The sequence below is a fragment of the Hyaena hyaena genome, unplaced genomic scaffold, assembly GCF_003009895.1.
Source record: "Hyaena hyaena isolate Hyena2069 unplaced genomic scaffold, ASM300989v1 scaffold_26, whole genome shotgun sequence".
Classification (NCBI taxonomy): Eukaryota; Metazoa; Chordata; class Mammalia; order Carnivora; family Hyaenidae; genus Hyaena; species Hyaena hyaena.
The window spans coordinates 1,559,806-1,576,524 of NW_024080658.1; the positions used below are offsets into that span (position 1 = coordinate 1,559,806).

General features: G+C 36.9%; 1 protein-coding gene across 1 annotated transcript in view; it reads right to left on the reverse strand.

Moving 5' to 3' along the window:
- COL14A1 (collagen type XIV alpha 1 chain) overlaps positions 1-16,719 on the reverse strand; it is a 203,988-nt gene that overhangs the window by 178,379 nt on the left and 8,890 nt on the right. Inside the window, exons 3-4 of the mRNA XM_039227241.1 lie at positions 14,122-14,265; positions 8,756-8,845 (exon numbers count right to left, since the gene is read on the reverse strand). Coding sequence (XP_039083172.1) covers positions 8,756-8,845; positions 14,122-14,265 — 234 coding nt within the window. The remainder of the gene's footprint in view (positions 1-8,755; positions 8,846-14,121; positions 14,266-16,719) is intronic.

The window sequence follows — 16,719 nt, forward strand, 5'->3', positions numbered from 1 at the left end:
AATCCTTGAAAGAATAACTTGTGCTCATCTCATTTTCTCCTAGGAAAAAAAAGACCTTACCTTTATCTTCTCATTGTAAAAAACTTACTTTTTTTATTAAAAGAAAACAAAGAGGGTCAGATCCTTTAAAAACCAGTAAGAAAAGGGGGGGAAAACTCTATGCAACTTTTCTTATCTGTTTCATAATCTTTTTCATTGGGCTCTGCATTCTTGTGCAAACACCAAAAATAACTGAAGAAAGCTGTTTGGACAATGGAGAAATGGCCGTTGAGGCAAACATGCCAATATTATGCTCAAAGGCAAATACCACTTTTGTTTGTTTGGGAGTTTGCTTTGGATTATTGAAGAAACGTACAGTAGAATGAAAACAAGTAACTATTTCACTGCACAGCAACTTCTGTTAAGGCTCTTGGCTCCTGAAACTAAAATTCTAAAATATGTGAAATATGTCTGACTGTATCTTAGCCACTATCAACGTTAACTCTTTTTTTTTTCATTTTTAATGTTTTTCTTTCTTTCTTTCTTTCTTTCTTTCTTTCTTTCTTTCTTTCTTTCTTTCTTTTACAAATAGTTTATTGTCAAATTAGTTTCCACATCAATGTTAACTCTTATACCAAAAATTGTAGACCATAAATAACACAAACAGCAGCACAGTTCCATGTGAATCCTGGGGCTAGCACATTTAGAAGAGGGGCTGTGGCAAGTGGTTCATTAAAACTCAGGTGGGGAAGGCCTTCTTGTTGTCAGTGGGCCCCATGAATACTCTTCTTCAATCTCCTGGAAGCCCTAGCTCTGGCCTGGATTGTCACCACTGTTTACAATTTATGTCTTAAAACAATTCTCCTCCATAGCCAGTGCCCTCAGAATCCTCACTGTCCCTCCACATACCTCACAGGAGCCCCTGCCTACAAGAGGGAGCCATCTTTGTTTCCACAAAACTGCTGAGAGCGTCTGCCTTAGCCCAGGTCCTGATCACTACAAAAGAGACCTTGAAACAGCTCCTGCCTGACAGTGGGCTCAGGGAAAGTCCCTCCATTACCATGTTCAGTGAGTAAAGCAAATACTTTGCTGAAGGACCGGTCCTCTGGGCGTTTATTCACAGTTATCAAAACATGTGTCCACATTACTCTTACTTTTTCATTGTCCATTTTCCTGTATTTAATTCACTTCATTTAATCCTTGATTTTAGAAGGGCAGGAGGAAGGGGAATCAGGAAAAAACTGAAGAACTTAGCATATTTGGTAACACCTAGTTATAGCTAAATTCTGGTACCAACTGTAGTCCACAGATGGAAGACAGATCTCACTTTGAGTGCCATTCTGTAAGTGCTGCATGGTGAAAAATGCTAAGCCAAAATTCAGCTGAGAGCTTACATGTAAAACCTTCCATACAAATATTTACAAATCTTTTTTTTTTTCTTTTCAAAAAGAAACACGAAAGATAAATCAGAAACTAATGAGTCTGGTTATTTAGAAGAGGTGAGTAAAGCTAGGTAGATGAAAAAAGGGAAGTAATAGTTCTTTTGAATATTATGCTTTTGTATACTTTTTTGCTCTTAGAACGACATCAGTGTCTTACATATTCATAAATTAACCTAGCTGTATTAAAAAATGAATAACAAAACCACAGTGAATAGGGAAGAAAAGAACTAACCCAAGATTCTTTTGAACACAGATGTTTTATTGTAGACTCAAACTAAAGGCAAATATTGAACTCTAATTAATAGATTTTTTAACAGTGTGTATAGATTAGAAATTCTAAAGCTACTTTTATGACTGAGCATATAAGCAGATATATTTAAGATATTGGGAGTCATGTTTCCCAAATCCCTTGCAAAGGGATTATAAATATGGAAAGGGGTGGAGCTAGAAAGAACCCTGTGATATCGGTCTAAAGTAGATACAAGTTGTATCTATAAGACAGATGATAGATAAACAGAGGAGTGTGCCCACGTCTTGGTATCCAAATGCCATTTTCTATGAAAAGAAATGAGAATTTCTGGAAGAACTGATTAATTTCAGAGGAGGACAGAAAAATTACAAGACTCTAGAATGTAAGTTTTGTGCCGTAAAGTAGGAAAAGCTTAAAGAATGATAGGCACAGGGCACAGCTTGAAATAGCTCCCACTGAACAAATCTGGAAGAATAGAGCATCAAAATAAATAATGATAGGGGCACCTGGGTGGCTCAGTCGGTTAAGCATCCGACTTCGGCTCAGGTCATGATCTCACTGTTCGTGGGTTCGAGCCCCGTGTCGGGCTCTGTGCTGACTGCCAGCTCAGAGCCTGGAGCCTGTTTTGGATTCTATATCTCCCTCTCTCTCTGACCCTCCCCTGCCCACGCTGTCTCTCTCTCTCAGAAATAAGTAAAACATTTAAAATTAATAAGCAAATAATGATAGTAGTAGATTATAATCCATCCCATAAAATAAGAATCCATGAGTCCATTCTGATACAAATAGACAAATTAATGTGGGAATAGGGAAAGATCACCCTTACAGTAGAAAACCCAACTACTACATGTAGAGTAAATAATGGAATGCAGAAAATTATCATTTTTATAAATGTTATAGTAGTAACTGATTGAGGCAAGAATCATCAATGAAGGTTAAAACAAGTGGGTAAAAATTTAATGAGAAAAACAGTATTGGCATAGTCTCAAAAATCTCTTCTCATAAATTATTTATTGCAAGGAGAAATATACATTTGATAGACTTCATATTAACCAGGAATTTACAAGTCAGGAAGTTCAGCTTTATTAGTCATATAAAAATAAGAGACAAACCTTGAATTCAGTGTGGGAGGTTGGAATTGATACATCTCAAAAAAAGAAAGCACCCTCAAAAGGCTATACTGTTAGTAAAATGATGGACTAGAAAAATACCTGCTTTCCAGCAAGGGTGATAACAAACAGTTTGTATTGGCCTAAGCTCTATGGGGAAGAAAAGTGTCTCTCCTATGAATTTGTAACTGTGGACCAAGTTTGAGTGTTCTAAGACAAGAAAGTAACATAAATAGCTACTACCTAGGGTACTTTCTGGAGAGGCACACTCTTAAACCACGCTGTGAAGAATTCCCACAAATGAGCTCACAAACCAATGTGACACATCAAACAAGAAAACAAGCACCATTAATGAAGACCAGCATAAAAAAGGAAAGAAGAATTTTGCTTCCAAATACTTTAGATAATATAATTATTGGGCTCCGAATATAAAAGAAACATTTTTGAAATACTGTAATAATTCAGGATGCCTAGGTGGCTCAGTCAGTTAAGCGTCTGACACTTGGTTTCAGTTCAGGTCATCTCCTCACCATTCACTGACTCAAGCCCCGCATCAGGATCTGCGCTGGTGGTGCGAAGCCTGCTTGTGATTCTCTCTCTTTCCCTCCGTCTCTGCCCCTCCCTTGCTCACACTCTCTCTTTCTCTCTCTCTCTCAAAATAAATAAACTTAAAAAAGGACTTAAAAAACCCAGAAATACCATAACAATTTTTTAAAACACTAAAATGGAACAAAGTACCATAAAAATTATTAGCAAATTTATTAAAGAACTAAATAATTTCTAGAAATAAAAGATTTACTCATTGGAAAGTACACATTAAAAAGCAGATTTGAAAAGGGAAAAGAGATAATTAGTGCACTAATAGAAAGGTAGTTACCCAAAATGTCATTGATAAAATCAGAGAGGTAGAAAATATGAAAATGAAGAGATATAGATCATTGGAGGAGACTATCTATGATAAATCTAACTTAAATACAAAGAGAGGAAACAAAAAGGAATAGATAATTGAGAAAAAAATATTTGAAGAGCTAAACGTTAAGAATTTTCCAGAGCTGATGAAAGATAGAACTCTTAGTTCTGGGAGCACAAAGAAATCTGTAACTAGGGTATTGTAGTGAAACAACAGAACACCAAAGAAAAAGGATAGGAATTCTGAAAGGCATCTGGGGAGAAAAGAGAAACTACCCGAAAAAGAATAACATTTAGACTGACAACAGGCTTGTCAAAAACAGGAGCCAGGAGATAGTGACACATCTAAATCACTGGAGACGACAGCTCTCAACCTGATATCCAGCTAATCTTTCAACATGAAGTGGGAGGTGAACCTATTTTTATAAGTATAAAATTGAGTTTACCAACAGAGATCCTCTCTAAAGGAAAGTTCTGAGATACAAGATGGAATGATGAGCAAATAAATTCATAAACATGGGAAATCTGGACAAATGCTGACTACTAAAATAATAATTATTTTATATTGAGTACCTTCATGAGGCTAAAAAATAAGCTAAATTTAATGTATCTGCCTTGAGTTCTATAAAATACAGGAGACAGATAGTTGAAGGTAAAGTATTATGGAATTTTGTATTGATTAGGAAAATGGTAAAGGTATGGATTAATTTTAGCTTTTGATTTTACATGCATGTTAACATTTAATTATAACCATACAAAAAACATAAAGGGAATAAATGTCTTTTAGTGTAGCAGAGGGGAAAAATGTATTTAAAAAAATTGGGGCACCTGGGTGGTTCCATCAGTTGAGAGTTTGACTCCTGATTTCAGCTGAGGTCATGATCTCATGGTTTATGGGACTGAGCTCTGTGTGGGGCTCTGTGCTGATAGTGCAAAGACTGCTTAAGATTTTCTCTCTCTCCCTCTCTCTCTGCCCCTCCTCTACTTGCTCTCTCTCTCTCTCAAAATAAATAAATATTAAAAAAAAAAAACTTGACCAATTCTAAATAAATAAGGCATACAAGGGGGGAAAGAATAGGGGAAAATGTACAGTAATTGAAAGCACAAAATAAACAGCAAATCCAAACTAATCAGTAACTTCAACAAATTTAAGGAGACTAAAGTCACCAATCAAAAAACAGAGATTGTAAGAGATAATTTTACAAATTTAACTAAATGCTCTTCACAACACTACTCACCTTGAACCCGAGGACACAAATAGGGTAAAATTTAAAGGATAGAAAATTAATATATTATGTGACTACTAAAGAAAATTAAGCTGATATTACTATGTTAATATTAAACAAAATTGTCTTTGAGTCAAATATCGAATTACTAAAAATAAAAAAAAGTTACAAAAGAAAAAGAAAAATTCACTAGGAAAATATAAGAACTCTTTTTTTATATGCACCTAGCTCATTATTTAAAGCAAAACTACCAAAGCTACAACGAGAAATGGACAAATCACACATTAGAGAAAGAGATTAAATTTTTTCTCATTGCCCACATTTAAACAATAAAGCAAGTCTCCACAAATTTTTAAAAAAATATTTCAACCACAATGCAATTTGTTAAACACCAATAACAAATAAGGATCTTTCAAAACTCTCTTTAAGCTTAGAAATTAAATAATACATTTCTAAGTAACTTGTGGATCAAAATAGAAAACCTAATGGAAATTAGAAAATAGTATGTACTTATTACATAATAACAATAGTACTTCTCAAAATGTACATGATACAGCTAAAGCAGTACTTCACTATTTATGATCTTATAAATGGATAAAGAAGGAGAATTAAAAGAATTAAATATAACTATATATATACATATAAAATAAAGAAAGAGGTAAATAATAGATACAAAAACATATAAACATAAAGACACCATTGACAGGATCAACAAATCTTAAGATATACACAAACTACAACTGTATCATTCAATGTCTGGGAATACACTCTAGAGAAATTCTACCACATGCGCAGAAGGAGGCATAAAGAAGAATATTTATAGCAAATCTGTCAGAGTAAAATATTGGGAACACTGGGAGCCTTAAGAGTAAAAGATTTGAATGCATTAGAGTATATTTACCCAGTGAGAGTCTATTCTACACAGCAAGGAAGATGAAAAATTGTCTCTACACAAGTCAACACAGATAACTCAAAAAAATCTAATATTGTATTAAAAAAGACAAGTTGCAGAAAGGTACATATATTATAATAAGATACATATAAAATTTAAGATATAAATGCATAATTAAAATATGGCTTCAGGTTCAGATATAAGTAATAAAATGATAAGGACACATATTGGAATAATAGACAATGAATTCAGAATAATGGTAGCCTCTTAAGAGGGAAGGCAATATGTAGGGATACATAGAGAGCTCCAACTATATTGTAGTATATTTATTTTCTTAACTGGACGAAGTCATTTATTACATTATTTTTATACTTTTTGTATATCTGATATTTAACAATAAATTATGATTATAGTTAAATACAAATATAAAATTATAAATTATTAGAAAAAGAAAATGTTTCAGAATCTAAAAGAATCATAAAACCAAGAAGTCCATAAAAGTTAAGAATAATATAATTGTCATGAATTTTTAAAAATTGCAATTAAAATTTTCAAAAAGCATGAATAAAGCTGCAAGGCAAATAATACAGCCAGAGAAGATATTTGTAACAACAGGACAATATAATAGAAAAAGTTTTAGCATCCAATTGTATATAAAATTTCTATACATTCATTAAAAAAAACAAAAAACAAAAAACAAAGCAAACATACAAACCAAACCAAAGCAAAAAAGGACCAAAGATGGGGAAAAAACACCAATGACCACTGAAGATATGAAAAAAAGTTCAAACCTTACTAGTAACTAAAGAAAGATAAATTAAAGTAATGAAACATTATTGGAAAAAATTTATAAGCATTGAGAATTTCAAATGTTGGAAAGAATTTATGTTTCAAAAATAAGTTCTGGAAAAACAGTGTCAATTTGATAGGCCCTATCAAAATTTTAAAATTTGCATATCCTTTAACACTGAAATTCTACTTTTAGAAGTATGTTTTCATAGCATGTTTGCAATAGTGAAAACTATAAAGTATCTAAATGCTCATCAGTATGGGAAATAGTTAATACATGATGATCATCTGTTCCTTAGAATACTATCTGGCCCTTAAAGAGAATGTAGTAGACTGATAATCACAGCTAACATTATACACCGGTACGCAGTATTTTAAGTCTTTAACATTTGTCAACATAGTTAATCCCTAAGAACTTTATGAAATATACTCTACAGATGGGGAAACAGACATAGAAATTAGGATAACCTTGGGGTGCCTGGGTGACTCAGTCAGTTAAGTGTCTGACTTCAGCTCAGGTCATGATCTCACAGCTTGTGAGTTCGAGTCCCATGTCGGGCTCTGTGCTGATGGCTCAGAGCCTGGAGCCCGCTTCAGATTCTGTGTCTCTCCCTCTCTCTTTCTGCCCCTCCCCTGCTCTCCCTCAAAAATAAATAAACATTAAGAGAAAAAAAAAGGGAAAGAAACTAGGATAGCCAGTATGAATCACTCAAGCTTAAGACAAAGGCAGGCTTTGAATTCAGGTAGGTAAATGGCACGCTGATGCAATTTGCCACTAGGCTGTCATGCCTCCTGTATGCAGTCACATGGAAAGTTCTCAATGCACAGAATAAGAAATACAATATGTCAGGCTCTGCATAAGTGTGTGTATATTCACAGAAAAGTGACTGAAAAGTCATATGCCAAAGCATGAAAATAAACACTGAGGCGGGTTGCTGGGTGACAATATTTTTATCCATCACATATCTTACATTTTTAGTAGATCATTTATTCATCTTTGCATTCAGTAAATCTTTACTTAGACGCTTGTTATGTATCAGAAATTACTAGATGCTCAGCACTAGATACTGAGGAGCCAATGAGAAGCAGAAACAGACTAATCGTTGTTCTCTTGGATCTTACAGTGTAGTGGAAAAGACATTCAAATTATAAGTAAATGTAAAATTATAACTATGGCAAATGCTAAGAAAGAAAGCAGGTTGTTGTATGAGGGCCTGTAAAGGAGGAGACTATTCAAAGAAAGTGATGATCAAATTGAGCTTTGCAAGAAGAAGAGGAGGTATTTAAGCAGCGTAGTGATGGGGGAGAGTGTCTCATGCAGACAGTGCAGCAGAGACAGACCAGATATTTAAAGGATCTGAAAGAGAGCGAGCAGAGCTAGAAAGCAGGGAGCTGTTAGATGAGGAGGCAGAGGAAGGTACAGGTAGGTTCCAAGGGTAGGCAGGGCTTGGAGGTCTAGTTAAAAATTCTGGCCTCGGGGCGCCTGGGTGGCTTAGTCGGTTAAGTGTCCAACTTTCGCTTAGGTCATGATCTCGCGGTTCGTGGGTTCGAGCCCCACGTCGGGCTCTGTGCTGACTGCCAGCTCAGAGCCTGGAACCTATTTCAGAGTCTGTGACTCCCTCTCTCTCTGACCCTCCCCTGCTCACGCTGTCTCTCTCTCTCTCCTAGAAATAAATAAATACATAAAATATTAAAAAAAAAAATTCTGTCCTCTATCCTAAGAGCAGTTGGAAGCCACTGAATGGGTTTTAAGATGTATGTGGAGAGAGCATAAGGTCAGATTTGTTTTGAAAAGATTGCTCAAACTTCTGGGTAGAAAACAAATTGAGATTTTACTAAATAATCCTGTACACCAGACAAGAAACGGCAGCTTAGCTGGGTATTGGCAATTGACATGGAAAGAAATGAATAGATTCTGTTAGTATTTCAGTAGAAAATAAATTCACGAGAACTTGGTGATGTACTATAAAGATGGAGAGGAAGTGAGAGAAAAGCTGAGTTTCTAGATATGAGGAAGGCAGGAGTGGCAGGGGGATGAGGGAGAGTTTCATCTCAGATCTGCACTCTTCTGATGGGGCGACAGCCAGGTATGTGTGTATTGCTTGTGTCATTAAAACAACTCAACTGCCAAAATAAGCAAATAAAAAAAAAAATCTGACCTTCTTCTGGTGGAGATGGTTTGTTCCCATTTCCTTTATCCACAACCTTGACTCTAGGTTTTGGATCCTTTCTTTTTTCCAAATCTTTAACTGGAAGAAAAGTAGAAACACAGCAACATGTTATGTTAATGTCTGAAAGAAAATATTCAGTGAGTTTTACTGAAACCCTTGCAAATATTGAGAGTATTAAGTAGAAATTAGCTGCACGTTAGAATTCTACTCCCAAAGATTGGAACTGCTATTTTATTTTAACCTTGTGATAAGAAGGTATGGAAAACACCTAAGGAATTACTTTGGTCAAGGACTCACTATGGGCAGATGTATCAAATAAATTCAACCTTTCATCACTGTTAAAATCAGTGTGATTATCCCCATTTCATACACGAGGGAACAAATGACTTGGGGACTAAGTAATTAAAACATATTTCATAAAACCACAAAGTATTGGCCCAGGATTCAAGCCATATCTTCTGATCTCTAAACAAGGTCATTGAATTTGCCTTCATTCTAGGAAAGATCTTGACCAGGAATATGCTCATTTGGAGTTGGGCTATCTGCAATAGAAGGTAGAGAATCCAAAATAATTTCCTTTCAAACTTAAAAAACAAAAGTGCCCCTACTAATAAATAGTAGTATTTCTTTGTCAACTTCAGTATAAAATATTCAGGGGCCCAGAAGTAATACATCGGTACCAACCTACTCTTTCATAGCTTCACTGTCCAGTGCTTGAAACTCCACAGTCATTTCCTGCTATTGCTTGGTACATTGACTTGTTTGAGTCAGTCAAGACCCACCAATGTCAATGTTTTCTGCACAAATAAAACACCCATGAAAAGGCAGAAGTGATCTTATGGCAAGATACTTCATTTAATTGTTGCATTCACTTCACAAAAATCAGCAAATTTATTGCAGGGTAGGCTATGTAAGGGAAAGAATAATTTCCTCCAAACCATCATTCCTGCCGAGATCTCTCGGATGTTATTCCATTAACTGTCTCTATCATCTGCTCCTCTCTTCCTCTTGTTTCTACTGGCTTCCATCCCTTTGCTGAAAGGATCTGAGACTTGCCCACTGCCAAGGTCATGTTGCTCTAATTCTGTTATTTGTTTCCTTAGAAACCTTCCTTGGCTTTCTGGTACCTAGAGGTTAAATTCCAAGACTAAAAAAAATAGTAATAACAATAAGTATAAGTATAGGATGCCTTGAATCTGCTATTCCCACTGAACCTCTATTTTCTAAATCCATTTTTTTAGACCTCACTCTCTGACTTTTGTATAAGCCTTGGCCACTTTGGAACACCCCCTTCTGCAAATTCTTCTCTTTGTCAGTTTTTACAAAGGCACTATCTTGGATTTTCTTGTACTCCTCGGACCCCTCCTTTATCTTCTCACTTTTTGGCTCCTTTTTCTGTTTGTTTGTTTTTTTTTATAATTTTTTTGTTAACGTTTATTTATTTTTGAGAGAGAGAGAGAGAAAGACAGAAAATGAGCAGGGGAGGGTCAGAAAGAGAGGGAGACACAGAGTTGGAAGCAGCTCCAGGCTCTGAGCTGTCAGCACAGAGCCCGACGCGGGGCTCAAACCCACGAACTGCGAGATCATGACCTAAGCGAAAGTCGGAAGCTCAACCGACTAAGCCACCCAGGCGCCCCTCCTTTTTCTGTTTTCCATTCCTGAAACATGATCATATACTAAAGTTGCCTTGCATCTCTGTACACCCCGCCTACAATTTTATCGTCCCACAATTGTAATGCTCACTCTTCTGTGGAAAATTTCAAAATCTACATCTTCAACCCCACCCACCCATAAGCCATGGCCTCAGATTGCTTACATTCTGTAAAAGAAATCTACAACTTTAATATGAGAACAATTGTGCCGAGAGATGAAAAAAGCAGAAATAGATCAGGCAAAAAAAATAATTCGAGAGGTGGAGACTCATGGAAACTTCACAGAGAAGGTGACATTTGAGCCAGACTTTGAAAGATGAGCTTGATTTTGTAGGCAGAGATTAACAAAATGTCATTCCAAAATGATAGAAAAAATGGTGGCCAAAAAGAAAGTTTGCCAAAATAAGGCCTAATAAATCATTCTGATCTATATCTATATCTATCCATCATCTATCCATCATCTATCTATCTATCTATCTATCTATCTATCTATAGCAGTCACTTTTCAGTTTTGCCCTTAGGTTACATATAAGAGGTAACACATATGTCACACCAAGCTTCTGTCTTCCTCATGCAGGAGGCAGACTAAATTGGAAAACACACTGTCATAAGCAAAGTGGCATTAATCATAACAACAGCAACCATGCCCCTGTATGTGCTGAAGTGAGTTAATCCGCACAGTAACAGGCATATCTCATTATCCCCATTTGCTGGAAACTGAGGCCATGCTTGATTTGCTTGGCCAAATATACACCCCAAATCAGGCATGCCATTTCTATCTTCAAGATGCAAAGATTGTTTCTCATGCTTCCCTGTGTATCAGAAGATGGACTAAAGAGGACATCAAGTCTCTACACTAATTGTAAACCCATATGCACAGCATTTGTCTGGATCTTCATTTTCCTGGACCCAACCATGAAAGTCTTCCAGGGAGGGGAGACCAGGCTTTATAGTTCCATATTTTATGGAGCAAAACAAAGAAGAAAACCAATCAAAGTTACTTTAATTTCCTTGTTACAAACTTATATTTGAGAAGAACTAATCCCTCCAGTTTGGCAGCTAAGAAATGCATATGCTTACATATAAGTTATCTCACTACCAGTTAGACTGTCTCGCTAAGATTGTTTCAGCAGAGCTAAGCAAGGTGAAAACTGGATTTCCTTCTTTGAAAATGTTTATTTATTTTGAGAGAGAGAGAGAGAGAACTCATGAGCCGGGAAGGATCAGAGAGAGAGGGAGAGAATCTCAAGAAGGCTCCACGTTGTCAACGCAGAGCCTGATGCGGGGCTTGATCGCAGAACCTTGAGATCATGGCCTCAGCCAAAATCGGGAGTTGGACACTCAATTGACTGAGTCATCCAGGGACCCCTAACTGCATTTCCTTTTAAGTGTTTTGAGTAAATAGCTACTGGGAAAGCTTTTTAAGATTACGTGTTTCTTATGCTGCTCAATCAGAGAACTATCTGAAATAATCAACTGCAATACCTTCAGCCTAAAGTAAAATGTCTCTGTGTCCTTTTACTGCTTCTCACAAACTTTAAGAAGAGTTATTTTGCTTACTCAGAATGTCCGAGGCCATAAATTTAAGTATGGTGCCAATAAAGGGAGACAGAGGCTGATTAATACTGAAAATAACATAAAAACCTTTTCCAGAGCCTCCAGACAATGTGAATCTCAATAGAATGTCATGTTTGAAACACCTGCCTGCCCTGCTGACAGGTGAATTTACCAAATATCTACTCAGAAGTTTCAAGAGTAGCGAGTTAAAAAAAAAGCAGTTTTTTGTTTTAATTAAAAAAAATCACAAAATATGTGTCCTAAAACATTACTTAGCAGAGGAAGAAAAAAAAAGAGGGACAGAAAATCCAAATAGAACACTGCTACACACACATTTCTAGAACCCACAGCCTCCCAGATGTGTGGATTAATCTCATGGCAAGATTTTAAAAGCTACTGTTATTTGAAATGTCTAGATTTTGCTTCAAGATTAGGGCAGAGTGGTGAAGGCAGGACAATACATGAAACAGGGCTGGCCATGAACGGCTCGCTGCGAAGTGACTGACGGATACTTAAGGGATTTATTATACTATCCTGTTGATTGTTTAAATCTGTTTAGAATTATCCTTTAATAAGCTGGATTTTTTTTTAAAGAGTCTATATTAACAATGAAGTAACACAGAAAGTTAACCAGGACAGGCCTCTTCTGTCTGCATTCACGATACACAAAACTTGGCCGTTCACATTTAAATGGCCCTTCCAAGAAGAGGGAGTTGCTGTGGTCATGTGTTCATGAGACTATAAGGTCTACAGGGGAAGGGGTCTGTCATGTTCCCAGTGCATAAAATAGAGCCTGACAGGGGCGCCTGGGTGGCTTAGTCGGTTAAGCGTCCGACTTTCGCTTAGGTCATGATCTCACGGTTCGTGGGTTCGAGCCCCGTGTCGGGCTCTGTGCTGACTGCCAGCTCGGAGCCTGGAGCCTGTTTCAGTCTGTGACTCCCTCTCTCTCTGACCCTCCCCTGCTCACGCGCTCTCTCTCTCTCTCTCTCCTAGAAATAAATAAAACATTAAAAAAAAAATAGAGCCTGACACTTAGTAGCCGTGCAGTACATATTTAGTAAATGAAAAAATGAATGAATGAATGAATGAATGAATGAATGAATGAATTTCTTCCTGAAAGAAGACTCACAGCCTGTATGAACAACTTTTAAACTCAGGGTAAAGAAAGGCTTTCTAAGGCAGACACAGCCTGGGCTACCTCGGAGCCTTCTCCCCTGCTTACAATATCTCTGCATGCCCTGCCTTTCCCTGTCTGCCCAACTGAAGATTTGAGAATTGTCTCAAATACAAAGCCATCCCCCATCCATCCTCATCCGAGCCCCTTACTGGGGCAGAGAGAGCACCTCCCTTCAACGAGCCCTGAATACTTACCATGTCTCTCCCTAATACTTACCATGTTCACAAATCTGTTTGTCATGGGACTTGGCACATAACAGGCCAATGATAAAAGTCAGCTGATTAGTTTATTAGAAAAAGTTAAATTCCTTATTGTATAGATTGTTTACATAGAGGCTGGACTGACATTTGCTAGGGATACTGTAGAGACGGTGCAGGCATCATCCATTGAGTCACTCGGTAAGTATTTATTGAGCACCTGTTATATGCTGGGTAGATGAGATGTCTGGGTAAGGTTCAAGGGACAGTATTAGGGAGAGCATTTGAAAAGTAAAAATTAGGGGCAACTGGGTGGCTCAGTCAGTTAAGCATCTGACTTCAGCTCAGGTCATGATCCTGCAGTTTGTGGGTTTGAGCCCCGCATCGGGCTCTGTGTTGACAGCTCAGAGACTGGAGCCTGCTTTGGATTCTGTGTCTCCCTCTCTCTCTGCCCCTCCCCCACTCATGGTCTGTCTGTCTCTCTCTCTCTCTCAAAAATAAATAAACATAAAAAAGAAAAGTGTGATGTAACTTTAAAAAAAAGAAAAGTAAAAATTAAAGAATTTGAGTAGGCATGAGGTGAAATGCGTAAAGGGAGGGGCAGAGAAGCATCAGTGACAGACGGAACTCATGGAAGATTGTACTAAATGCTTTTCCAGATCTCTTCAAATCTAAACAATCCAATTTCAACCTGTTACAATGTTTACTATGAGCAAACTCATAGCTGGAACAGAGTCCCATGCTGGTACTTTCAGAACTGTAAATACGTACTTCTGAATTGACCTTGGGCTGGCTTGCTTTCTTTGTCTTTATTGTATGCAATAATTTGAACTGTGTAATTCTGGTCTGGCATAAGACCTTGAATAATTGCTTTAGTTGCAGTGTTCTGGAGATTCAACTGATTGGTTTTTCCACCTATAATAAAACAGAAAAATAAATCAGTACTAAGAAACAGGTTAACTGTATACATTAAGAAAATTTATTCATCAAGCAATCGAGACGTTTAAAAGTATATACAATGGTGCATATGTATATAGCACTTAACTTTAACATTTTTTTCCTTCTCAGTCTTAGCTGTACACTTTGCATAACTTAAACAGTCATCTACATAAGACAAAACACATTCACAAAATTCTTTCATCATAATGCATTATTGCTTTATTAAGTAGGGAAAGCCATAGTACATACAGGATCAGAAGACAGTAAGCCCTTCACGTCAGATATATTCTTCAAGGAAAGAATTCCACTTAAAAGGACAGGGAAAGATATGGGCAGACTGAATGTCATTGTCTACAGTGTACTTTTCACTACAGTCTCTCTAAACTGAGTCAAAGCATCCCTGAAGCATCAGCAATTTAATTATCTTAAATCTGAGCGTAACTGGCTCAGGATGTTGATGGAACCAATCATTGCCTGGCTACTTAAATTAGCTTGGTTCATGAAAAGATTTCAAACCTCCATGATCTCTCAAATTAGACTAACATCTAAGGCTTTCCTGGTAATACTGTTGATTAAATACTCAACTTTGGTGCTATGCTGAGTGAAATAAGTCAGGCAGAGAAGGACAAATGTCATATGTTTGCACGTATAGGAGAATTAGGAGGAACTTAACAGAGGACCAAGGGGGAGAAGAAGGGGGGAAGTGGTGGGGGAAAGGGAGCTAGGCAAACCATGAGAGACTCTTGAATGCTGACAAAAACTGAGAACTGATGGATGTAGGGGGGAGGGGGGAAGGGCATGGAGGAGGGCACTCGTGGGGATGAGCACTGGGTGTTATGTGGAAACTAATTTGACAATAAACTATTTGTAAAAAAATAAATAAAGTACAACTACCCCTTGGGAAAAAAAAATACTCAACTTCTATGCAAAATTCCAAATATGCCTTTCTTTTCTGATTTCTAATAGCAATTACTAAGTCTGAGAGAAGAGAAATTTAAAACCTCTGCCTCACTAGCACTAATAGCAAAAAGGATCTGAAATTTGCTGAATGAATTCAACATAACACAGATTACAATATGTTTTCATCATATTCTCATAAAATTAATGATGTTATGTCTGAAATTAGAGGCTGCTATCATCCAGGCTGCCTGGTACAAGGCAGAACTGAGCCTTTCTCTTGCCAAAACCCATTTCTTTAAATGCATTTATGACCGAGATGTTAAACCTGGCTTCACAAACTTCTATTCTTTAAAACCCATTTACTACAAATATTTACAAATAAATCTTTCTTAATGTGTGCTTCACCAAAAAAAAAAAAAAAAAAGTGTCAGAATACTCTGACAAGCATAGGGTCTATTATTTTACTAAAGGCCTTGAGAATCCTGCAATTAAAAAAAAGGTGTAAACTCTTTAAAACAGGACTTCTTAAATTTATGTGACCGTTAAACCATATGGCTGTATAACAGTTATAGCATCTTTCAGATTACCATGAAACACGATTTGGGAAAAACTGGTATAAACAATACTTGGAACATCTCTTAAAGTGTTAAAATGTCTACGTTTTGTGTCCAGACACATTTTATTCCTCTCTTTATTTACTCTATTTATTTTATATTTTATGAAGGAGATACCAGAATGTGAACACTGTCTTATTGACTTGGGTCACAGGAGCAAGAACATTGGGTCTGGAAAAAGCATAACCAATATTCGTGAAGAAATCATTTGCTTTCAATCTCAATTTTCATTCTGTCTCTACAGGTGTTTACGCAGGAGTCAGAGGCCTGCTTTGTGAATACGCTGTGGGGGAGGGGATTGGAAGATCTGGCTGAGGTTTGGTTCCGAAGCTACACAAGTCATGTTAAGACTCCCTGATTCCTTCATGACACCTGCATGAGGTGCTCAATAGTTTCATATTATCAGTAGTTAATCGGGGAAACTTAAAACACTGATTACCCAAAGGAAAAAAAGAAAAAAAAGAATAACCTTTCAAGATCCGACATGGGGAATTCTCAGAGGTACCACAAATTGGAAACTTGTATTTTGACCTTTAACATGACGATGTTTAAGAATCTCCTTAACTTGAATTTCCCATGATCATTTATTTCAGAACATAAACTGCATTTTCAGAAGTCAAAGTTATTTCAAAAGTGGGCCATACTTCAAAATGAACATTCTGAACCAGACTTGAGAACGAAATACCATTTTCTGCAAGTGAGTCGCTCCTGTGGGCCAACATGGGAAAAGCTGGCAACGGTATCACCAAACCAAGAATCATTCTAAGGAGCCTATGGGTAATATTTGTTAATAGAAGAAGGTTCCTTTTTTTTTTTTTTTTTATTTCTAGGAGAGAGAGAGAGACAGCGTGAGCAGGGGAGGGTCAGAGAGAGAGGGAGTCACAGACTGAAACATGCTCCAGGCTCTGAGCTGGCA